The sequence below is a fragment of the Cetorhinus maximus genome, chromosome 7 (genome assembly GCF_964194155.1).
Source record: "Cetorhinus maximus chromosome 7, sCetMax3.hap1.1, whole genome shotgun sequence".
In the NCBI taxonomy this organism is placed as follows: domain Eukaryota; kingdom Metazoa; phylum Chordata; class Chondrichthyes; order Lamniformes; family Cetorhinidae; genus Cetorhinus; species Cetorhinus maximus.
Genome location: NC_135885.1, coordinates 29,988,423 through 30,013,262, shown reverse-complemented (window position 1 = coordinate 30,013,262; position 24,840 = coordinate 29,988,423). Strand labels below are relative to the sequence as shown.

Genomic DNA, 24,840 nt, shown 5'->3' with positions numbered 1-24,840 from the left:
TGTTTTCTGGAACAAAAGCAAACATACTTTTCACAGTGGGAGGTGCACAAGTGAGATTGCCTGCTGGAGTCAAAATTCAAGTAAAGGTCAACGAGGAGACTTCTGTCCTGTATAAATATTATAAAGATATTCATACACAAGCTCATTCGCTGCACATGCATTGTCTTTGAAATGATAAGATTTGAATTATCACAACATTACAAACTATGGAAATTTGGTTAAAGGAACCAATACACACCAATATTTGGAGGGGCCAAGGAGATAATGAGGTTCTCAATGCAAACACACCAGCAATTATTTCGATAAGATTAAAATTCCACAGGGCATCAAAGAATAATCTTTATCTTCATCGCATGTTCCCATGAATAATATATTTCTGGATTGGGGTGTTAGTACCCAATAATACAAAAACAATTTAATAATTTGCATTATTTCCCCTAAACAATATTTATAAATATATTCTACAGAATCGACGGTCTTTATCCCCAAGACTTCCTATGCCATTGACGAAGATGTTGGTGAGCTGTTGATTCCAGTGAAGAGGACAGGGGACGTGAGTCAGGAGCTGATGGTTATTTGTTCCACACATCAAGGTAAGAGGATAAGCAGCAGTTTCTCCAGGAAACCTAATGTACTCAAAGCCTGTATACATCTTTAATTCGTGAATAGAGGTGTCCTTACATCAAAAATAAGTTTCGGACTATTCTCATAGTTACTGCACTTCAGTTACTTTGAGATACCCAGTGGTTATAGGCACTTAAAAGCACAATACTCCACAGTTAAACTTGTTTTCAAGTGTCTACTTGGTGTGCTGATTGTTGCTTGTATTTGCAAATTATCATCATGCAACAGTTCAATTTATAAATGGCAATATATTTCTTAACCTGAATAAAACAAAATTTAAGAAATAGGTGGAACGGTCTGTATTATTCCCTGTATTCTCTGAATAATCTGCAAATGAAACTTTAATATTTGCTGAACCACAGTTTTCACATGGCCCAAATCTGAGCTGCCTAACCTGTATACACCACAGCAGGAGTCCTGGAACAGAGAAAACAGATATATGAAATGGTCAGACTTATGCCTCTATTGATGGCATTTTCAGAATAGATGTTGAATAGTTTTAGGCAATGAGTTACCAAAGCTTCTTCCAACATTTATCACTTGTATGTGAAAGCTCATTGTTCAAAAGATGGTTTTAAATAATATTTTTATTTAATGAGGAAAATATAAACAGGTATAACTATGTTGCCAATGTAATGCTGGTGTAGTGCTGCTATATGTTGGGATCCTCACTAATGTAGTGCAGAGGTGTAACAGCCTTGCTGCTGGTGTGTAGTGCAGATTGCAGCAGTTTTCCCATTGAACATCATCTTGTTTGTTGGATTCCCCTCCAGAGGTGATGCCTTTGTGCTTTCAGCCACCTAGGCCCTCAGCTTTAGAATTTCCTTCCTAAACCTCTGTGCCTTTCTACCTCCCTCTCCCCCCTTTAAGACACTCCTCAAAACCCACCTCACCTGCCCTAATATCTATGTGGCTTGGTGTCATATTTTACTCAAGCATTGCTTAGGTTGCTGATTTTGTTTTCAGAGTCCTGTTACTGATGACAGAAAGTTAATATTCTCAGGGGAGAAATCCATTCGCGTGGCCTTGTCTTGTGGCCCACATGGGTTCCCTCAATGGTATCAATGAAGAAGGCCACGCAGATAGCGTATAGTGGCCCACGGCACTGCCTGCCCCAGGGAATCAACTTAAGCCTGGTGAATGGATTTCTCCCCCATGAATGTCCAGCAGGCAAATCAGCAAGCTAACATTTTGGATCGAAACATTAAAATATTCTAACATATCTTTGCATTCTAGTGATGGAAGAATTATTGTTATAAGTTGCCTTGTGCACCACAAACAAAAGAGAATAAAAGAGATTTGAGAATAGAATGGTACATGAATCAAACTGCTTATTACTAGCTTATTAAAATCCCACTGGCTAATGGGAGCAAGTGTTAACATGACTGCGTAAGTCATCCTTTGCTTTGAATTGCGGGTGGCTGCTTTTTACATGAGCACCTTCCTGTTTCTTGCAAGGTGGTTGTTTTTGGATCAGGGGAATGGGGGGTGGGGGGGTGGGGCATGGTTTTGAAACCTCTTCCAGATTTGATCAAACAACTGTGGCCTTCTATTTATCATTTTTGTTTCATGACCTAATTGTTCTGTGCAGTCCACAAAAAAAAACTCAGTATCCATGCTGTTAACTTCCGCTAAAGGTTTTCAACAGGAAGACCCAGGAATACAACTCATTCCTTTGTGCTACAGCTGACAGATGTTGAGTCAGATTTAGTATCCGTTTAATTTCAAGTTACTGAGCAAGCCAAAACTCTGCTGCTTTGAAGTGAGATACAGTGGGCTTTAAATTTATTGTTACTTCAGGTCAATGCATGTCACTCAGGTGGAATTACCTTCAGAAAACATCCTGTTCTCAACTTTTACCCTTGAAATTCACAGGATACATTTTACAGGGTGTTGACTGTACCTGTTGTCTAATAGGATTCATTCGAAAAAGCCAAGAAGAATTCTAGAGCGCGTGTGAGAATTTCTGAGTAGAAACACTTTGCAGCATAGTATGGAATTGGCATACTTAGAATTAGATTTTCCTCATTTTTGGTCAGTATCCATTTATATGACACTTCATCATACCGCTGGGAAATACCTCAAAACTTCGCAAAGAAAGCTGGTAGCCAGTTTTGCACATGACAAGATCCCACAAACAACAATGCATTGATTGACTAGAGTTAGACTGTATTTGGTGGTATTGGTTAATGGAAGAATATTGGCTAGAACATTGTGAGAGCTCCCATTCATTTTTGGCCACTGTTAATAGGTCCGTAATATCCACATGATGAGGCAAACACAGGTCTCGGTCTAACTTCTCATCTGATGGATGTCACATCTGATAATGCAGCACTTCCTCAGTACTGCAATGGAATGTCAACTTAGATTACATACTTTAGTCCTGGAGTTGGGTGTAATTCTTCTTCTGACACAAATGCAAGAGTTGGTGGTTCAGTGACAATTTTAGTAGTGAATGTACTGTACACAGTACATTTACTGCTAGAGGGTGGGGTGGGAGGGGGGAATGCATACCCTTTCAAAACAGACTTCGGTGGTGATTGGAGGCTACAGGGCAGGGGTGCAGTGATTGGAGAGGGGCTAGGGAGATTGGAAGAAACGATTGCAGGGATGGAAATGATGATTGGCAAGTACCACTTGGATCCAACAGTCTTCACTTCCCGGTTGCTTCCAGCTTTCTCAGGGCTCAGGAAACCTGGCCATCCAGAGTTAAATTCAAAATGGTGCATAAAAATGAGACACAGTCTCAGCATAGTATTTAAATTTCTAGCCCACTTCCTGGGAGCAAGTCACCCCCTCCCACCAACCCACTCCCTTCCGCCCCCAGTCCTATCCCGTCTCCATTAAAACCTGCAGTTTGGAAACAGGTTGGTTTAACCTCCCATTCAAGCCAAAGCTACCCACCTTTTGGCATTAAAATTTTCTTCCATGTTGCTGCCATACTAAAAGCTAAAATAATTGAACAACGCCAAAGCTCAATTATCACTAGGATTTCAGTAAACTGTAATAGTGGATGTATGAAATGTTAATACATTATCCTCCAGAGCTATGAAATATATCTATAAGTACAGTCATAGATTTTCTCCTTCCTAACACTAACATGGTTGATTGAATGTTTGGTTCTAATTCTGGGAACAATTTGGGAAGATAAGTTAAGAGTTTCACTCAAGAAATACAGAGGCACAACATTAAAGAGCAGTGGCTTAAATGCAATCTTTCTAAGGCATAATTTCCTGGTGACCATACTGTTCTTTAATTGGGAATCATGGGAATTCTTATTAAATAGAAGATTAGTTAGTTAGTTAAGGCGGCCACATTATTTGCTCCTCTTCTGTAACTCATGGCTTACAAAATGATTGCTATGACGTTCTTGGATGCAATAAATCTGAAAACCCAGCCTTCTTTCTGGGAGAGAACATTATCATGGACGAAGTACGATGGACACCATTTGTTAGATACACCTGGCCTGATTTCATGCTAAACCAGCACAGCAGGAAGCTTTTATCCCAGTTTCCTATTTCTAATTTAAATTTCACACTTAGAAATGTCAGTAATAAATTAACATTTTATATGATACAGTATTCCATTGAGCAAATTGACCCATTTTGAAAGTAAGTAGTTATTAACTTTGGTACTTAATATCATTAAATATTTCAGTAAGATTGAAATGTCTTTAAAACGTTCTTAACATTTAGCAGATGGGGTCCCCACATGGTACACAGATTGCCATTTCGCTTTCTCAAACAAAGATGACCAATTATGAAACATTTAGTGCTTCAGAGATAGAGGCCTAGAAATTTGTCTTGGGCATTGGTGCTAAACATGCAGTATCGGATTGGCCACCCATTATCCACAGCGTTTGATATTTCAATCCATTGACTGCAATGGAACTGAATATCAGGCACTGCATGTAACAGGCAGCTGATTCAATACCACCTGAGATGAATCCAACCCCAGAGAGTTAAATGTTCAAAGGAAGAGATTGTTTAGCTTTGATTAAATGGTTTAATGTGAAATCCTTTAATTCTTTATTGCAGGCACTGCAACTGGCACTATTCCATCCAGTGTGCTGTCCTACTCTGACTACATCACTCGATCAGAGGATCACAACAGTGTCATCCGTTTTTACAAGGATGAAACTGAAAAGCTGTGCCATGTTGTCATCATTGATGATTCCTTGTATGAAAATGAGGAGACGTTTAACGTCACACTGAGCATGCCCATGGGGGGCAGGATAGGAATGCATCCATCTGCTCAGATTATCATCCTACAAGATGCAAATGATGGTAAGAGCTAACCTTCTTGAATTTCCGTGTCATATTGCACTATTGGGTGACTTTGGCAACTGATAGGTATGTTTGAACCGGGCTGCTTTGTCTCATGTTTGTAATGACCTCTTTATTGTTGGATTGCATCAAATTTAAACCATTTACAATTGAAACTATAGGACATCTACAATTATTGCAGGTTGAATGCCTGGAACTCATAAGCATTTCAGTATCCTTGATCGCCTTTTGTAAATGTGAAAGACATCAAGTGATCACGTATTTTTTGTTATTTTATGCAGCAGTTATGAGTTAATAAATCTTTACAGTTGAAGTCCCACAGAATTCTGAACTTGGTGAATGGATATAGAACAGAACTCTATTCTCCAGAATATTTTTGGTTAGCACTAGGTGAATCTTTTATAATAATATGGAGTGGAGGATGTGGATTAAACATCTGGTTAAAACTGCCTTTTGTACCAGTCACCCTTGAAGACTGGAGTTTGATTCTCTGCAAAGAATGAAATCTGCTGTTTTATCTAACACATGGGTATGGCATCAGAAGGTAAGTCTGGCAGTCTCAGCTAATGTCCTGTCTAATATTTTAAGTAGTTACAGACCAGCATTTCCCATCACTTCAAGAAGTTCACCACCGTACATTATTACTTATGACTTTTGAGTTAAATCATGATCAGAATAAAATCTCCAAAAAGCACTAAATTTAGCACCAAATCAACATTCTTGGTTTTAACAGGCTGGCACATAAGAATTTGAAGAATGAGAGATATCAACAGATTATGCTTATGGAGCGTTTAGAACTCAGTTTAGTCACAGTTTAGTAAATGCCACAGACAGGAAAGCCAACAATGCTGCTGACCTGTGACAGTAGCTGACCTAAGGTTGTTTCGTGCTTTTATTGACTAACAATTGAAAATAGGCTCAATGTTTGATGTGATCAACTCTTGTCTTTTAGCAAGATAAAATATCACCACTGAATTAAGACTTTCTGAAAAGATGGTAACCCATATTCTGGCTGAAAACACTTCCGTATAACTGACTGTTAACCAGCATAGTAGCAGCATATTTAGATCTTTAACATTTGTGAATTAAATGGGAATATTCTTGCATCAAATGCTTGTGACATCCAACGTATTCCATTGGGCTTTTTTATTTGTTCATGGGCTGATGCTTCACTAACAAGGCCAGCATTTGTTGCTTATCCCTAATTGCCCTGAGAAGGGCATAAGAAATGCATTTAGCTACAAAGTGTCTATTGTTTAGTTTATTTGTCAATGTGATATTTAAAATGGTTCTTGAAAGAAGTGTTATTCCTGTACATACCACTCACCATTAATCAGAGATTTAACTTTTCTTTACCAGTGATAAATGTTTCTTTGAAACAACGCTTGCCATTTGTCATAATGGCAGAGTGAGGCTCAGCTTGTAGCCTAATGTCTGATGCATTATCTTGATGACTGAGTCTGCCTTCAACTTGTAAGTGTAAAGAAAACTATTTTGTTTGAATGGTGTCTGAGCGAGGACCTCTGTCACTTTGCCTCAACACCTTGCTCAAGATAAATAAGCCCCATTTCAGTAAAGACATTCGATGGTGCCCATCTTTTAACCCTTGTCAGTATGAACAGAAGGCAAAGCATGTTTGGGTAAGAATGATGAAAACCTTGAAATGACCTGAACAAGGAAAGTTGATTAGAAATAGGCTATAGGGAAAATTATGGAAAAGCAACATATTTCTTTTTTAATGAGGATTTTCTATTCTCCAGGCAAACCATCATTAGTACAGCAATGCAATTGATATGCAATGTTCTGAACTGCTTTCATTTGCTTCATATATTCTGGTTCTTTTCTTTCAGCTTATTTGAAATTTAATTTCAGGACCACAGTAATCTCAATGAAACACAATAGCCAAACTAATAGAGGTGCTCCAAAGCAAAGCTGTTACAAATAGTTCAATCATTGCATGACAACTAAGGCAGGCTGGCAAAGCTTTTATGCGGGCCGCATATAGGGTGGAATCTGTGACCTCACCCATGACAGGTTTGGTGGTGTGGGGGCATTTAATCAGGTAGGAGGATGGCAGGAAGGCCCATGAATGGCCTACCCACCTTTGAGGCCCTAATTGCCCTCTTAAGGGCTTCATCCCACCACCACTGGTATGAACTGGGCGGGGGCTCCTCATAAGGGGAGTACGACAAGCAAGCATGTGTGGGATTTCTTGCAGGCTCCCAGAAGGTTGGAGTGGGGGGGGTCCCTTGTTCAGAGGCAGTTAGTGCCTGATCAAAGGACCCAGCATCGGGAAGGGCGGGGAATGTTGCTGAGAGACAATCCCTTGCCCTTGCTGCTGACCCCACCCCGTGACCCCCTTGCCACCATCACTCACCTCTGGCCTGCATGGAATCCAGCAACAATCCTAGGCCTTGGGCAGATGCCGTACCAGCAGCAGCCACTGCCTCCCCAGTGGTGCTACCACTCAGTAAAAGTTCTGGCAGTTCTCGTCAGCCAGGGTTTATGCTCTTGGGGTCCTTGACCGCAGGGGAAGACCTGCCACTGGCCTGTCAAATGCCTGAATAAAACAATGAAGCAGGCCTTCCCAAAAAGTGGCAATGTGGGGCTTCCCCAGGGCCCATAGGGTTTAAATTCATGTTCCCAGTAAATTTTCATATATGACAATAATACAGTCATACATTGCAGGAGGCCATCGAGTCTGTGCCAGCCCTTTTGAATCCGATTATCCCCACTCCATGGCTCATCCCCCATATCCCTACATTTTTCTTTCCGTCCAAGTATTCATACAATTCCATTTTGAAGGTTGTTAAATTTGTTTCTGCCACCCTATGAAGCAGTGTATTCCAAATTCTCATTAGTTATTGTGTAAAAAAAAAAAGATTTTTCTCACTTCGCCTACTTATGTGTTTACCAATAACCTTAAATCTTGTGCCCTCTGGTTATTGACCCAAATGTTTTATCTTTATTTATTCTATGATTTTAAACACTTCAATCAATCCTCTTTGTCTTCTCTGCTCTGAGAAGAAAAAGTCCACCTTCTCCAGTCTATCCACGTAGCTTAAGCTCTCATCCCTGGAACCATTCTGTTCAGTTTCTCCTATGCCCACTCCAAAGCCATCATCTCCTTTCTAAACTGTAGATTCCAGAATTAGAGACAATACTTCATTTCCTGACTCCCCAAAGCCTGTCTACCATCTACAAGGCACAAGTCCAGAATGCGAGGGAATACTCTCCACTTACTAGATGAATGCAGCTCCAACAACACTCAAGGAGCTTGATACCATCCAGGACAAAGCAAATCGTTGATTGGCACTCCATCCACCACCTTAAACATTCACTCCCTCCGATGCACAGTCGCAGCAGTGTGTACCATCTACAAGATGCCCTGGCAGGAACTCACCAAGGCTCCTTTGACAGCACCTTCCAAACCTGCAACATCTAACACCTGAAAGGACAAGGGCGGCAGTTGCGTGCAAACACCTCCACCTGCTATCCTGACTTGGAACTATATCACCGTTCCTCCACTGTCGCTGGATCAAAATCCTGGAACTCCTCCCCAACAGCACTGTGGATGTACCTACACTACATGGACTACACCACCATCTTCTCAAGGGCAGTTAGGGTTGGGCAATAAATGTTGACCTAACCAACAATGTTCACATCCTGTGAAAGAATAAATATAAAACAAAGCTAGACTCAAAATTGCTGTCTTTATATAGGTTTAGCATAACTTCCTGGCTTTTTTACAAGTTACCCTTACACACAGAGCATGTTTTTTTTTCCTTTAGTCCAGACACCAATGTTAATCAGACAGAACAGATTTTGCTTGAGTTTTGGTCCAGTGGTGAACTGTGTACTAAAATTGGCCCCAAAGTCTCTTATGGCAGGAAATGAAACACATCAATAATTTGTCACAACCTGCATGATTGCTTCTTTGAAGAGTGGTTCTTGTTCAGCTGAATAATTCTAGGCTCTCCTTTTTGATGCTGCTACATTAGTTCTGAACTATATTCATTGATATCCTTTGTTTAGTACTTGCAGCAGGTTATTGGAATGGTTTAGGTTGAGTATACGAATGTGCTCAATCAAATTCTTCTGACACCTGAAATTTACTTTGCTATGCTATATACATATGTAAGCATGACATCTTATTGGCCTCATGTGTGCGGGCTTCTTGCACCTGCTGCACTGTTCCAGCATTGCTCGGGTAGTCTTTCTGAATGTCGTATTCTTGCCAGTTTGCCATGTTCTCTTGCCATCTGCTATGATCTTTACTTCAGCCTCCACATCTGGGATGGCCTACAGTGCACTATTTATTCTGGTTAAGTGGTTGTTTAACGGCTTGACATTTCTTGCAAGTACTTTTCCATTAGCCGTTCTCATATTTCAGTTTTAGCATACTCTAATGCACCTTAGTTTCCCGACAAAGTTGAGAGTTTCTACAAATGCATTAAAAAAGCAAAAATGTTAATTGTTATTTAATGTACTACCTGTGCACAGAGTAATTGCAGCACCATATTTTTTCTCCCTTCAAGTGAGTCAAAAATTAATCTCTTGGAAAATTCTAAGCATGCAGTATTGGAACTCTTCATAGTTTTGCCACAGGCAGATAACTAAATTATTAAATCAGTTAATGTTCAAACAAAGTTGTGGATCATATATAAACATTCTTTCTAAGAAAAAATGTGCTTTTTTGTAGTAGTAGTTCATTCTCTAAATACCACTAAAAGACTTCAGGATATCTGCTTCTGTGTACTGTCAGCTGTTTGTTGTAAACATTGTCTTTTGTCTGCCACCCTTGTGTATGAGCAGTCCATCTGCACCCGTAAATTTCCTAATGGTTTTCTTCATTTCTTATCTCACTTAAATATTAACTTCTCCAGTAATAGAGAGTTTAAAGATTGTTTAGGTGCTGAAATTCTGACCTTTCTACCCGACACATGATACCTGTTACATGATGCCAGTTTTCAAATAGGCTAAGCGTATTATGAGTTGAAGGTTCACTATAGAGATTGGTTAGAATTGGGGCCTGTAGTTGACCTGTGTCTTTTAGTGCAGTGCATCTTCAAAAGGTTACATATGGAAAGGCCATTCAGTTCACCAGCCTGTTTCTTCTAACAGTTTGCCCTGCTGTGGAATCTTTTCCCACTTTAACTATTTAAATCCAAAATCCAGTAAGCTGAGAGCAAAATAGTGCGGATGCTGGAAATCTGAAACGAAAACAGAAAATGCTAGAAAAACTCAGCAGGTCTGGCAGCATCGGTGGAGAGAGAAACAGAGTTAATGTTTTGAGTCCATGTGACCCTTCTTCAGAGCTAAAGAGAAGTAAAAATGTGATGAAACTTGTTTAAGGGGGGGTGGAGCAGGGAGTGTTAATGGTATGGTAAGAGCTAAAGAAAAGTGCTGATAGTGGCAAACGTAAGAAAGCAGAATGTGATAATAGCAGAACAAGGGTAAGCATTGTGTGAAAGAATGACATGGAACAAGTAACAGATGGCCCTTTTGGGGATGGGGGTGAGGGGGGGTGTGGTGGTGGGGAAAAAAGAATAGAAAATGGGATAGAAGGAGGGATAAGAAAAGGGGATAAAACAATTAGTAAATGAATAAAAATCAAAATAAGTGGATAAAATTAACACTCCCTTTGTCCTTTAGTTCATGATGTCTTTGTCAATCTCTCCTTTGCCCCCACCTATCACTGGCCTTCTATCCTGCTTCACCCGCTCCACCCCCCTTAAACAGTATAAATTTCATATTTTTAATTCTCTTTAGATCTGAAGAAGGGTCATACAGACTCGAAACGTTAACTCTGTTTCTCTCTCCACAGATGCTGCCAGACTTGCTGAGTTTTTCCAGCATTTTTTTTCTGTTTTTGTTCCAGTAAGATGTGATTCTGCAAACTTTCCCCCTGACCTTTTAAAGTATTACAGAATTTTTACAGCACAGAGAGGCCTTGCGGCCCATCATGTCTACAGCAGCTCTTCTCCTCCCAACCCTGCAAATTGTTTCTTTTCAAATAACAGTGTTGTTCCCTTTTGAATGCCTTAATTGAAACTGCCTCCACCATATTCTCAGGCAGTGCATTCCACTCGCTGTGTGAAAAAGCTTTTTCTCATATCGCTCTTCTTTTGCAAATTATTCTAAATCTGATCCTTCTCGTCCTTGATCTTTTCATGAGTGAAATCATGAGTGACCCCCTCATGATTTTGTACACCTCTATCAAATCTCCTCTCAGCCTTCTTTTCTCCTAGGGAAACAGTCCTAACTTCTCCAATCTATCTTCATAACTGAAGTTCCTCATCCCTGAAACTATTCACGTGAATCTTTTCTGCACTCTCCCCAATGTCTTCACATCTTTCCTAAAGAGTCGCACCCAGAACAGCAGTATTCCAGCTGGGGCCGAACTAGTGCCTTATGTAACATAAGCTCCTTGCGCTTGTATTCAATGCCCCTATTAATAAAGCCTAGCATACTGTTTGCTTTTTTAACCACTCTCTCAAACTGTCCTACTACCTTCATTGACTTATGGACATTTAAACCCAGGTCCCTCTGCTCCTGCTCCCCCTTTAAAGTTGTACCCTTTATTTTATATTGTCTCTGCATGTTCTTACCTCCAAAATGAATCGCTTCACATGTCTCCACATTGAACTTCACTTGCTATCTGTCCATACATTTCACCAACTTGTCTATGCCCCTTTGAAGTTCTACACCATCCTCCTCAAAGTTCACAATGCTTCCAAGTTTTGTATCATCCGTAGATTTTGAAATAATGTCCTGTAAACCCCATCTAATAACTTCCTATTCCCTACCGTCTCTGCACTTTGTGCACCTTGATATTCCTTTCTGATATTTCCTCCTGGTTTCCACACCCCTGCCAAGTTAGTTTTAACCCTCCACAAAAGCATTAGCAAAATTTCCCACAATGAATTCAGCCCCAGCTCTATTTAAATGAAATCCGTCCGGCCTGTTCAGGTCCCATCTCCTCCAGAGCTGGTCCCATTTCTCAAGAATCTAAAGCCCTCCCTCCTGCATAATTTTCCAGCCACACATTAATCTGATTTATCCTCCTATTTTTATACTCTCTTGCATGTGGTACTGGGAATAATCCAGAGGTGACTACTTTTGAGGTTTTGCTTGCTAATTTTCTACCTAGCTCCCTAAATTCTGACTGCAGGACTATGCTACTCTTTCTGCCTATGTCGCTTGTACCAATGTGGAACACAATTGCTGGGCTGTTCACCCTCCCTCATGTGCTATGCAGCCATTTAGGGACATCCTTGACCCTGGCACCAGGGAGGCAACACACCATCCTGGATTTACATGTGTCACAGAAATGTCTGGCTATTCCCCTAACTATTGAATCGCCTATCGCACATCGCTCTTCCAGTCTTCCTTGTACCTCCTGTACAGCTGAGCCAACCATGGTGACATGGACTTGGCTCCAGCTGCACTCCCCAAATGAACCATCACTCCCATCTGTATTCAGTACTGAACACTGGTTAGAGAATGAGATGCACTTAGGGGAGTCCTGCACTACCTGCCTGTTTCTACTGTCAGGTGGTCACCCATTCTATCTCTCCCTGCATACTCTTGAGCTATGGGGTGATCACGTCTATAAATTTGCTATCCGTGAAGTTCTTAACTTACAGATGCACTGCAGTGACACCAGCTGCTGCTCAAGTTCCTAAACCCAGAGCTCAAGTTGCTGAAACTGACAACACTTCCTGCACAAATAGTTATCCAGGGTAATCCAGGTTATCCAGGTGTCCTGGAGTTCCCACATGGCACAGGATGTGTACCTAGAGGATGGAGCAGCCCTGCCATTCCTCTATCTATCTATTAGTTAATAACCTTGCTACTGCTAATAAACCTTATTACTGTGAATAAATCTTACTACTGCTAATAAACCTTTCCCAATACTAACAAATTTTACTACTATTAATGAACCTTACCAAATTCTATTAAACCTTACTAATACTAGTAAACCCTACTAATAGTTAATACGCCTTACTAGAAGTAATAAGCTTTATTTTAAAAACAGAAAGTCAAGGCTCACCAGATGCCTACTTGTTACTTGTTATTAATACTTAATATTTTGAACGTTTTTTAATCTACCAGTTGCTTAGACTCGGTCCCTTAGCAATAATAGTCACCAGCCAATCAACTCAAGAGTTTCTTGTGACAGCATGCCTTGATTTTTGTTTCAAGCTCCAGACAGGTGCAGCCAGCTCCTGCCTCCACTCCCAACCATCAAATTATTTCAATTAATGTTCTACTTACCCCAATTGAAAGAAATTCCCTAGCTTAGATAAGATAAATAGGAACTACTCACCAGCCAATCACTTAACCTGCTTCCCTGTGACGTCACACCTCGGTTTTTCTTTCCGAGTACGGGCTCTGAACCTAGAACCTGGCTAGTTCCGCTCAGCTCGCCTTTCCAAAACAAAGTCTTGCTCTCTCAACCTGCACTCTTTAAGCTCTGCTCAGTTCTCACTCCTTCCTGAAATGAGTCTCACACTCTCCTGCACTCTTTATGCCCCTGTTATGACCAGGTGAGGAGGGGGCTAATGGCTCCCCTCTTTGCCCTCTCCCCATTTGACTGCAACAGGTTTTGTTTGTTTGAAAAGGGCACACTTGCCAATTCAGCTGGTACTTAACTCTTTACGTGCTGTGATCGTAAAAGGACACGGGGCAGAATTTTATGGCCCCTCCCGCCAGTGGAATCTTCCATTCCCGCCAAAGTCAGTGGAGTCAGTGCCGCATTTTACGGCCCTGCCCTCGCCACAATGGGACCATAAAATTCCACCTATGTTTTCTTGAATTTATCAAAGAAAAGGGTTAGCTTTATTGTACTTAAACTGATTTAAGTAAAATAATGAAATACGCACCGACTTTCACACATGCACACATGCTTGAAGTTCATACACACACACAGATTGCAGAGTGGGGAATGATAGGTGGGCCAAAGTAGACCCAATTAAAGTTAAATGGAATTCATAGTGTGTAGTTTGGTAATTTGGCTGGCTTCAGGCTGAACTCAGTGTTCCTGCTGCTTTCACTCAGTGGTCTTCTGCTTTCAGCGTTGAGGTGGTTTAGAGCTGCAGATGGATGACCTATCTGTTGTTCTGGAGACACAGCAATGAGTTCTTAAGAATCTGTGTCTGCTACAAGTGGAGAGAAAGCAAAATGATCGTATTCAGGGCCTAAAAGCTTGCACATTGCGGGGAGAGGGGGAGGAAGGATCTCTCTTAGCTTCTCAGCTGCTTGTCCTCAGTTCTGCTGAGAAAATTGTGTATAAAACATACAAAGGGTTGGCTTGTCATCTGACCACCTCCCCCAACTGGGCAATAATTCAAACATGATTGTGAATTCCAATTGTAACTTGACTGGGTCAAATCTGAATTTCCCCTCTTAGCCAGGGTCCCATTGTTCAAGTGATTAGGTTTGATGGTTTGTCTCCACCCAGTTGAGTGTCTGGACATTGTCCTAAGGAAATAGGAAATATAGTTCATTCACATTCCTTTGGGGTCATTGTCTTTGATGGGTTTTTTTCAGAATGCTATTTCCATCTCATTGGGGTTGGGATGTGGAATGTGCAGTAATGCAAGTTAGGTAGCCATCTTGGCTGTGAATTCAAGCCACTTTAGTCTATGTTTTAGAAATGTCTTTATTTGAAAGTTCAATTCATGTTTCCAGCTGGTGGATTAAAAATCATTATTTGGCATAAAGTTTCCCCCTCAGATCTTGCTCCTTCTTGAAGTGAAGTCTCTCTCTCTTTGCCACTTGTTAAGCCCTTCTCAGGCCTTGCTCGTTCCCAAAGTAAAATCTCGCCCATCTGCCACTTTTTAAGCTCCATTCAGCTCTTGCTCCTACCCGGACTAGTTGTATTTCTTAGATGAGATTCATGTGGTCCTATCAAGACTGTAAATGTAGTGTTTAATCTTTTGTGTCTTTATTTAAAAGAACTTGAATTTATACAGGACCCTTAGTATATCCTTATGTATACTCTTGAGCCACATACCTACTCTTTGGGCGGCATGTTCCAGCCCCACCTGCCGCCGGGATCGTCTGGTCCCGCTGAAACTCAATGGGCTTCTGGCTGGGCTGGCGCATCCCCCACAGTGGGTCCCACCATGCGGGGCCTGAAAATCCGACCTTCATCTTTATTGCCTTCATTCTCGTCCTTAGCCAGATACTCATCCTTATCATTTTTAAGGTATTATTGCATTGATGACTACTAATGAAAGTCTGCCCATCAGTCCATGCTAGATAGGCTCCTATTGACTTGTCCATGACACAACATTGTTATGAATAAGATTCAGTAGTGTGTAATTAAAGGAACGTGATCTTTTAGCTCATTGTGCACGTAGGTTTGGAAAATCTGTAGAAAAGAAAATCTAAGCAGATTTAACAACTTATTTTCCTTTTGCTTGTAGAGATATACACGACCATTGTGAAAGAAATGTAAATGGGGAGATCTTTCATACCTGGGTCCCAGTCATGCTATCACGTTGAAATGCAAATCAGGAACTCAAAAATTCCAGCTACGGGACACTGAGGGAGACTTTGAAGAAAGCGGCCAATTAAATTTCTGCCTCCGGTAGCCCTGTCCCAATTGAGAATGATGGGCAGGCTCCTGAGTCTGGAGGGCCAATAGGAGGCCACCCAGCACTGAAATATCGGCAGCCCCACCATCAGAGGTGGGGGTGCTGCTGAACTATATAAGGGGAGGTGCAAGAACCCCTCTATTACTGGTCGCCAGCGACAAATGCGCAATATTAGAAGGGTCACAAGGGACAGAACCACTAGACAGGAAGGGGAAGCCTACTCACAGTAATGGGCACTGTCACCTATTAGCATGGCGCCATCCCCCACTGAATGTAGCCTTCAGCTGCAATGGCTACACGCCCTGCTGATAGAAGGCACCACTGTTTCACAAACGGCCCCCCAGTATGCCATCTGGAAAATCCAGTGTTCAGAGTATGCCCTTAATTAAGCCCTCAAGGGTCGAGAACCAATCCTACCACCACCCCATTTCCTGCATTATTCTGTGGAGGCAGGACGAGGCCATAGAGCCCACCCGATGGGATTTCCCTCCTGTTTTCATGCCTCGCCCCCGTCTCCAAACCCGTCTCCACCATCCCTTGAAAATTCAATGTTTTTATACGTGTAAACCTTTTCAAGTGTTCTTTTTTTAAAAACCAAGCATATTGACTTCAGGTAAATGAACAAGCCCAACTGAGTTATCAATTACTTAGTTTTGAATGTAAATTATGATTCGTCAACCATTTGAAGATCATTCTTGTGTATAATATTTCCCTTTCGTTAATAGAATTAATGTAATGATTAACCAGATCTAAATATTGCATACTTGACTAAGCTAAGAAGGAACAAAACACAGTTTAGTCATAACCATTTTGCATCCAATTGATCAACTGTGCTTGTTCCTTCACCACTGGTTAACTTAAACTTTTATACTAAAGTAGTCAGTTGGATAGTACTGAGTAGGAGTAGAAGAATGGCGGTTCCAAGTTCTGTAATATTCCAGTTCTATTCTCAGAAGGAGTGGTTTGTGCTCAGTGAATGGGCCTCAGTATTTGGTGTTCTACATGAAGTTCTTCAAGATGTTACTTATTATCTTGAAGACAAAAATTTATGGAGGAGATTTATTTTAAACAAGTTTTATCTGCCTTAATCTGTAAATGGGACTGAGGGTTGTTGACTAGATTAGTGAGTGTTTTACAATCCTGGAATTCCCTTTCTATAAATATTTAAGTGAGATGTCTTTGGGAAACTTTTGTTTTTTCTTAAAGCTCCAATATTTTTTTCCCAAATACTGTCTTCTTGCAGAGTTACTTTACATACCATTGCTGTAGTTTAGGGATACCTGGCTAAGAATTTTGTTGGGTGGGGGGTTCTCCTGCAAGGTCAAGATGAGGTCACTTCATTTTAATAATGCCAGAGAACACCGACATCAGCAGAGGTAAGTCTCAGAAACCCATCAGGCCAGGATGCTGACAATTCCAGCAGATGTTTCCAACTATTTTGTGGGGAGGGGAATGGAAGGAGCAGGCTCAGACTTTCTTGATATACCAGGAGTCTGAGGAGAGTGTTCGGAGGCCTTGGGGTGAAATATTAAAAGACTTCTGTTAGGGGGAGCAAGGTCAGAGAGTTCGAGGTGGCAATTGGAGGCTTTGGAGTAGGTGGCTGGGGAATCAGAGGTCTGGATGGTGGAGAGGGTGTCAGGTGTTGTGGAAGAATAGGGGGTGTACCCTATCGCAGGGGTTCCTCACGCAGGCCCATTGGATCCAGGAGATAGGTGTAAAGACCAACACCTGCTGGATCCGGCAAACCTTCACCTGAATATAGCTCCCAGCTTTCCCAAGGCATGAGAAAGCTGGCCAAACACTATTAAAGTTGAATGACAATGAGGCTCGCAGTCTCATTATCACGCTTAAGTATCAACTGGCCTCCTTGGAAGGTGGTTGGTTGCCTGCCATCTTCCGGCCTCAATTGAAGTGCTGCTTGTTTGGATGAGTGCAGCTCCAACTCTCATGAAGCTCTACACCATCTAGGACAAAGAAACCGCTTGATTGGCACACCATCCACCACCTTAAACACGGATTACCTTTACCTCCAAAGCACAGTGGCAGCAGTGTGTACCATGTACAAGATGCACTGCAGCAACTCATCAAGGCTTTTTTGATAGCACTTTCCAAACTCATGAACTCTACCACCTAAAACGACTAGAGCAGCAGATGTATGGGAACACCACCACCAACAAGTTCCCTCCAAGCCATAAACCATCCTGACTTGGAACTACATTGCTGTTCTTTCACTGTCACTGGGTCAAAATCCTGGAACTCTCTCCCTAACAACACAATGGGTGTGCCTACACTACCTGGACTGTAGGGGTTCAAGCAGGCAGCTCACCAAGGGCGATTAGGGATGGGTAATAAATGCTGGCCAGGGGGCAACACTGACACCCCATGAACAAATAAAAAAGAATTGTCTGAATGCTAAGCGTTCCATGCAGAAATTTTCAAAGTTTCCATGGTGTGGGGACCACTCCGCTGGCAGCCGTATTGCAGTGGGCCTGAAAAATTGCTTCCAAAGCCTATAATTACCTGTCTACTTCTGTGGTGTGGGCAGCTGATCTGGGATCCCATTCCCCATTGGAAGCTTTCCCGGCGTGGGGATGCGTCAGGGAGCCAGCCTGACGAGTCTTCCCCTTAATTCCCTGCCTCCAAGCCAGCCATCAGGGGGCAAGGAAAATTCAGTCCCATGCATCGATTAATGCCACTAATAATGTTGCAAATGATAAACATGAATTTCAGAATCTAAAATGTTACGCCAGTTGCCAGTTTCTGTATGATTTTAGCAATAGAAAATAATTCTCTGTGCCAAGGGGAGTAACATACAGAGAGAAAATGAGGCAAAGTACACAAGACAAGAGTTGAGACATATACATATATATAGATAGATATATGTATGCATGTGTATAGATATATATGTGTGTGTGTATATATATATATATATATATACATATATATAGCGTGATATGCATCTGTATATATAAAATATTGTCACACACAATTTTAAAGTGTTACCTCTTATTGCCTGTGATCAAATATATTTGTATGTTGATGTGTGTATTTTCTTACCCTTGGAGTGATTGAGTTAATTTTAATAACCCAGCAGCAAGAGTTTGTATTTTAGAAATGAAGAAGGTTAGTTTATTTGTCTCACACTTGCCCGGAGGCTAACGAAAATGCGACGTCTCAATCACACAACTCATCCATACTATCACGCGCATAGAAACAAGATACAGTTGAAGGTAAAGATGTAATTATGAAAATGAAATTTAACTTGGTCTCTATTTTGGTGCAGGCCCTGATATTTCATATTCGAGTTGTTACTTTAGCTGAAATGAATGTCTCAAAAGTTCAGAGATTTCTCAATAGTTGTAATGATCCTTAGGGTTGATTTTGTCTGGAGGATGTTTTCTCAGGCAGGCTTGAAGATGGAACAGGTTGGAGGAAAGAGAGACATTAGTTTCACTTTCAAAATATTGTAGTTATATACACCGCTGCTTAACTGGCTGCAGTGATGGATAGCTTTTTCTGTCTCTCTCTCTGATGGAATTTTGTCTGTGTCTCTGAAGAGACGCTCTGAAAAGCGGTTTGAATTTTCTGTTATATCTTTAGCAAGGAGTCAAGATGGCCACTTTATCATGTGATCTCACACCAGTGCTGAGTCATGGTCCTAAATAAGGAATTGTGATTATTTAATCAACAGTCTGAAGTCTTCTCCCACCTGTGGTATTTTCAGGTAGCCAAAGCCTTTATATTTGACAAGGCAAATTTGCATTTTTGCAATAAGGATGTTGATGAAGCTTCATTTATCTCTTGGCTGAAACCACAGTGAGTCAATATAAGAAAAGATATCTTTGTCCTCTTGAGGGATAAGATGGTTTAATCCACGTAAACAGTCTGGTATCTCTGATGAGCCATCTAAAGTTCCAGTTTTATTTATTTTAAAGTGTAGTCTTTAAAAATATGTCTTTGCAGATTTATTGCAGGTACTGTGACAATATACGAGAAAAAGAGATTGTCATGAAACTAACATTTTTTCATAATATTTTTCTGGTTTATTGTGATGTAGATTTATGGAGGTAAGTGTAGTTGGGTCTGTGTGATTTAATTACACTTTGTAATCAAGCAGATTGCAAGCTTTAAATCATCAAAAGAAGCTAGGTGCTTGACATGCTAATGAGTAAACATGGAAGCAGGCTTAGCATGTAAGGTGTGAAGGGAATTTGCATTTTTAGATAAAAGAAGGAAAATTTGGATTTCAAAGGGATCTTAGTCTGTTTACAGCTAGCCAGATAAGCAGGGCTAAGGAAGGTGTTTATTTTTCCCAAAGGTTACTAGCAGTATTGGCACCATGAAAGTTTTTATGTTATGAGGAAGATACAGTTTCAAAGGCATGTGGAACAATAGAATTTACATATTAAAAAGAGAAACACGTATAAGGGAGAATGAAAGTTCATGTGTCAGAAGGCCATGTAAGATCTAACAAGAGTGTGTAAAATAATCTTAATTAAGCCTCTAGCATTTGTGCATAAGTCGGCTATTTAGCCAAACTGAAGCTGGAGAAAAGCCAGTTGGAATACCACTGTCCAGGGTATTGTGTTAACTTGCTGAGTTTGTTTTAAATCTAAAATCTATTGTGGATCATTGCCTTAAAGGGAGTGTAACTGGAAGTCAGGTTAATTAGGAATTTTAGGAGTTATTATAATAGTAATTGTAGTCTTATGTATGTATTTGACATCTTTTATTTTGTTAATAAATATTTTAATTTAATATTTTAAAATCTCTAAAGGTCCTGGTGGACTTGTTACTTCTGAATTCAGTGCACACATCTCATAATAAATACAAATTGCAAAACTGTTGTGATAGCGCGACCAAGTTTCCCTCGTGGATTTGGTCCACCTGGCACACCTCATCTGCCACGTCATAACAGAGATAGAAAGCTGTAGATTTATAGTTGAGTCAGAAGAGAGGAGTCTGAGAAATTGAGACAATAGAAAGAAATGCTTGCCATTTATAGTGTCTTTCACAACCTCAGGACATCCCAAAGTTTCTTTTACAGCCAATGAAGTTCTTCTGAAGTGTGGTCACTGCTGTAATGTAGGAAATAATAGAAGTGCATGAAGACAAAAGAGAGAAATAAACTGAATAGCTGAAAGCCAAAGAGGAATACAAAGAATTAGCAATTAGAGAAAAGCAAAGGAGCAATTATTCAAAAAAAAAAGATTTAGGGTAGAATGTTACAACCCCATTGCAGTGGCGGTAGGGCCGTAAAAATGCAGTGAGTCATTCAAAGGTCCATTGACTTCGACATGACCATAAAATCCTACCGACCTAAAATTCTGCCCTTAGTTTTTTTTTCATGAGCAGTACCATTTACGTTTAAGAAAAAAATCTGAATTTATTGTTTTTTCAATCTTACCATCTAGTTTCAGGATGGAGGGACCATTAGCGATCAGAACAATTCTTTCTCCTGTGAATTTTGCAAATTTTCAGATCTACTCTGTGTGAAACATGATTCGTATCCTGCAGGAATTGCTAGGTTTTTTGGAGAATAAACGTATCTTGTTAGACTCTCACATTGCTCCTCTTTTTTTCATTTAATTGTCTGTAAAATCTCACAGATCAGATCTGTTACAAGCTTGTAGCTGACATTAAAGCATGCTCTCATAAGTCAACATTCATATTCATATGCACAGAAGCAAGCTGGAACAAAAATCTTCAGATAACTATTTGCTGCTAATATTGTGGAGAAATAAGGAACATTGAAACTAAGTACCCAAAAGATAAGATGGTGACCTTAGATTTTTCCCTGTTTATAATTATAATAGAAAGTGAATTTGAAATGGCAATGATTGTCACTGCCCTAATCGAGTTTACCTTTCCACATTCTTGTGCTTTAATCAAAGCGTTTCTTCCGTGGCTTTCTTTTCATCTACCTCCTGTATGCACTCAAGAAAATTGACCTTTTTAAAAGTTTTAATTTTGTACATGCATCAGCATGCCAAGTAGGAAGGGGAAAACTAAGCTCTTGCTGTTTGAAAGAAAGACGATCTTTGTAGACCAACATAAGCCTCAATCGCTGATTTGTAAAACAAGTTGGATTAACATCAGAGTATTGGGAGATTTCTGTGACGCTGCCATGATTTCACACACTGCCCAGTTTAATCAAAAAGATTGCGGCTGTATTGTCTACAGGCATAATCTATTTGTTTGAAGTATGCCTACATCATGTTCACTCATGGATTTCAACGTTGCAACTTTTGTTTTTTTTAACAGTATGGTATCTGAATACATTATCTGAATGGCCTTAAATTTAATACCAACTTAATTTTATTGCCAAATGTAATCCTGTCAAACCTCGTCCATGTAGGTGAGATTTCGAAGCTTGTATAGGTCCTTGTTACAAATGCACATTCCAAGGACAGTGGGGCATTGTGGTAGAAAGTCCTTCTGAGACCCCCATTAACTGAAGAGTGCAATTATCACAAAACAATTTTCGATGATTAAGTGCTGGAAATGGCTTGTAAGTAGTCCTTACATTAGGAAGTAAGTATTTAGGCGCACCAGCCCCTCTTGAGATTTGGATTCCATGGTAACATAGCTGGCAGTTTTTACTAGCTTGTCTAAAATGAATGGCAAAAGAAACTTGAGTACCTATTCCCTGAGTCCTTCAGCTATCTCTGTTATTTACAGAATACTACACCATTTGAGAAAACAAAACCTACTTGCTTCAGTTCAGACAAACAAGAAGTGTAGCTTTGTGCGGACTTGCCTCCTAAATAAGGAGGAAAGTAATGGACTTAACAAAAATAAAATTGTGTATATAGTACTATGGTGATAACTTACGGTTTTTTTGATTAAATCTAAATTTACTAGTTAGCGATTAGCTCCATTAATCTTTCTAAGATGAAGATATCATTTGAATTTCACTTGTTTTATATCTAGTTCTGTCATAGATTGTATTTAATTCTCAAGTGAAATTATGGAATATTACAGAACAGAACCTGCCATTTGGCCAATAAGGTTTATGCCATTGTTTCTCATCAGGAGCCAGTTAGTCCCATCCTACTGTCCTTCTCAGTCCCCACGTTCTTCTATGTTACACTTTTTCAGTAACTATCTATTTCCCTTTGAATGTCCTAATAGAATCTGTTTAAGCAATGATATGTAACAGAGAATTCCACATTCTATCCACCATTTGTGCAAATAAATGGTTTCTAACTTTTCTCTTAATTATTTTTGTATTTATTATCTTTTGCAGCCCTGTTGTTACCATCTTGCTAACCAATGGTAATAACCTGTTAGTTTTTACCTTATCACAATTTTTCGTAATCAGGCCACCTTCAAACCTCCCTGCTAAGAAAAAAATACCTAAAGATTCTCTTCGCAACTGTAACAGATCCAGATAGCCACATGGAAATATGATATGGTGGTGATAACAGAAACCTGACTTAAAAGAAGGGCAGGATTGGGTATTAAATATTCCTGGATACAAGGGGCAGAATTTTATGGTTGACGTGGTGGTTGCGGAGCCCACACGTCAGCACTTAAAATGTCGTGCGAGCGTCCTGATGTCAGCGTGCGGCGTCGTGATATTTAGGTGGGCGGGCGCGCTATGAAGCGCGACACGCGCCCGCCATTAATTAAAGGCCTTGTTAAGGCCCTTAACTCGGCAATTGAAGCCGATTTTGAGGAGCCCATGCGATCTTCGCCTCGGCGCATGGGCCCACCGGGCAGGTGGGTAACTGATTTTTTAACAAACCTCATCCACGGGCGGGATATGTGGGCTCAGAGGGGTTGTTCATGTTTTTTCTGAAGTATTTAATGCAGAAAGTGTTTTAAACTTGCCTGTGTGATTGTTAGCAGTTCAGATCGATTTCCAATAGCTTTCTCTGTACTTTGAAGCTTCAGCTCACCAGTCTGCAGACAGTAATCTTTATCGGGCCTGCAGCTTTCTGGAGGCCTCCACTTAGCCTGGGTATGGGTTCTGACATCTCCACTGGAGGCAGCTCCTCTGAGGAGGAAGGGAGGGATAGAATAAGGAGTGGACAATCAGCCTCCAGGGAGCCATCTTTGGGAGGCCAGGCGCAGGCACAAGGGGTGCAGGGTCAAGAGGTTGTCCAAGGTGGAAGGGGCCGTAGAAGAAGCCACTATCCTGCTGCCAGGGTATACAGGCGGCAAAGGAGCTACCTCAATATGACTGAGGTGCAGTGCCGAAGGAGGCTCCGTCTGTCAAGGGAGACAATCAACTATATCTGTCAGATGATTGGCCCTGACATCTCCCCTAACTGTGTGGGCGGACACCCCATGCCAGTGGCTCTGAAGGTCACAGTAGCCCTCCACTTCTATGCATCTGGCTCCTTCCAGGGCTCGGTGGGTGATCTTTGCGGTGTTTCCCAATTAGCTGTACACACTTGTGTCAAGCAGGTTACAGACGCTCTGTTCAGATGGGTATTGACCTTCATCCACTTCCGCTGTGACCAGGCAAGTCAGGCACAGCGAGCCAGAGGCCTGAGAGGAGCTCGCAGCAACGACAGGCAGCTGCTGCGCTGACGTGAGGTCACACTGGATCTCCCTGCTCACCGCAGATGGATGGGCACCGAGCGGCAACACTTGGTGCCCAGAACATTTCCCACATTGGGAATGACCACCTGTGGCCATTAGCGCTGTGAGGGCTTGCAGGTCAGAGCGTAACCCAATCAGAAGATTCTCAATCCACTGGAAGCTCCTCTCCATGAGAGTCGCCAGTCACTCAATGGAGGAAGCCTGAAGCTCTGTCCTGAGGTTCATGCCTTCACTGACACTCTGCCTGGACTCCTCCACCACAGAGACCAAGTGAAGCACACCCTCATGCAACCCTGCCAGATGCTCCCGCGCACCCTGCCGCTTGTCCTGCAGCTGCTGCATGGCGGACATCTCCAGAGGCACATCATCACGGCCCGACTCAGTATGTGCCTGGTCCCCTGCAGTCCTCCGGCTGCTGGCGCCATCAGCACTCTCTGTCCGTGCCATCTCCTCCAGCGATTGTGAAGTGCCCTCTCCACTGTGCCCCAGGACTCTGCCCGATGACATAATCCCCACCAAAGTGTTTGTCATGCCCTGGCTCGCTGAAAGGATGTGACGCAAGTTGCAAGTCTTGGCCTTCAGGTGTGGAGGGGGGGGCTCTGGACTTGTTCCTGGTGGCCATGCGGTGGTGATGCTGAAATTAACAACAAGGACAGTGCATCAGTTAGCGTTCAGTCAGGAACACCTTTCATCCCTTTCTCCCCCAGCCTCATAATGCGCTCACCCTTCAAGAACCTAAGGAGACGAACATTGGTGGGGTGGTAAATAGT

At 41.4% G+C, this 24,840-nt stretch overlaps 1 protein-coding gene across 1 annotated transcript in view; it reads left to right on the top strand.

Moving 5' to 3' along the window:
• The window catches only part of LOC144682690 (FRAS1-related extracellular matrix protein 2-like), a 266,621-nt gene that overhangs the window by 109,725 nt on the left and 132,056 nt on the right, over positions 1-24,840 (top strand). The window contains exons 5-6 of the mRNA XM_078545282.1: positions 468-593; positions 4,662-4,910. Of these exons, the coding sequence (XP_078401408.1) occupies positions 468-593; positions 4,662-4,910 (375 nt within the window). The remainder of the gene's footprint in view (positions 1-467; positions 594-4,661; positions 4,911-24,840) is intronic.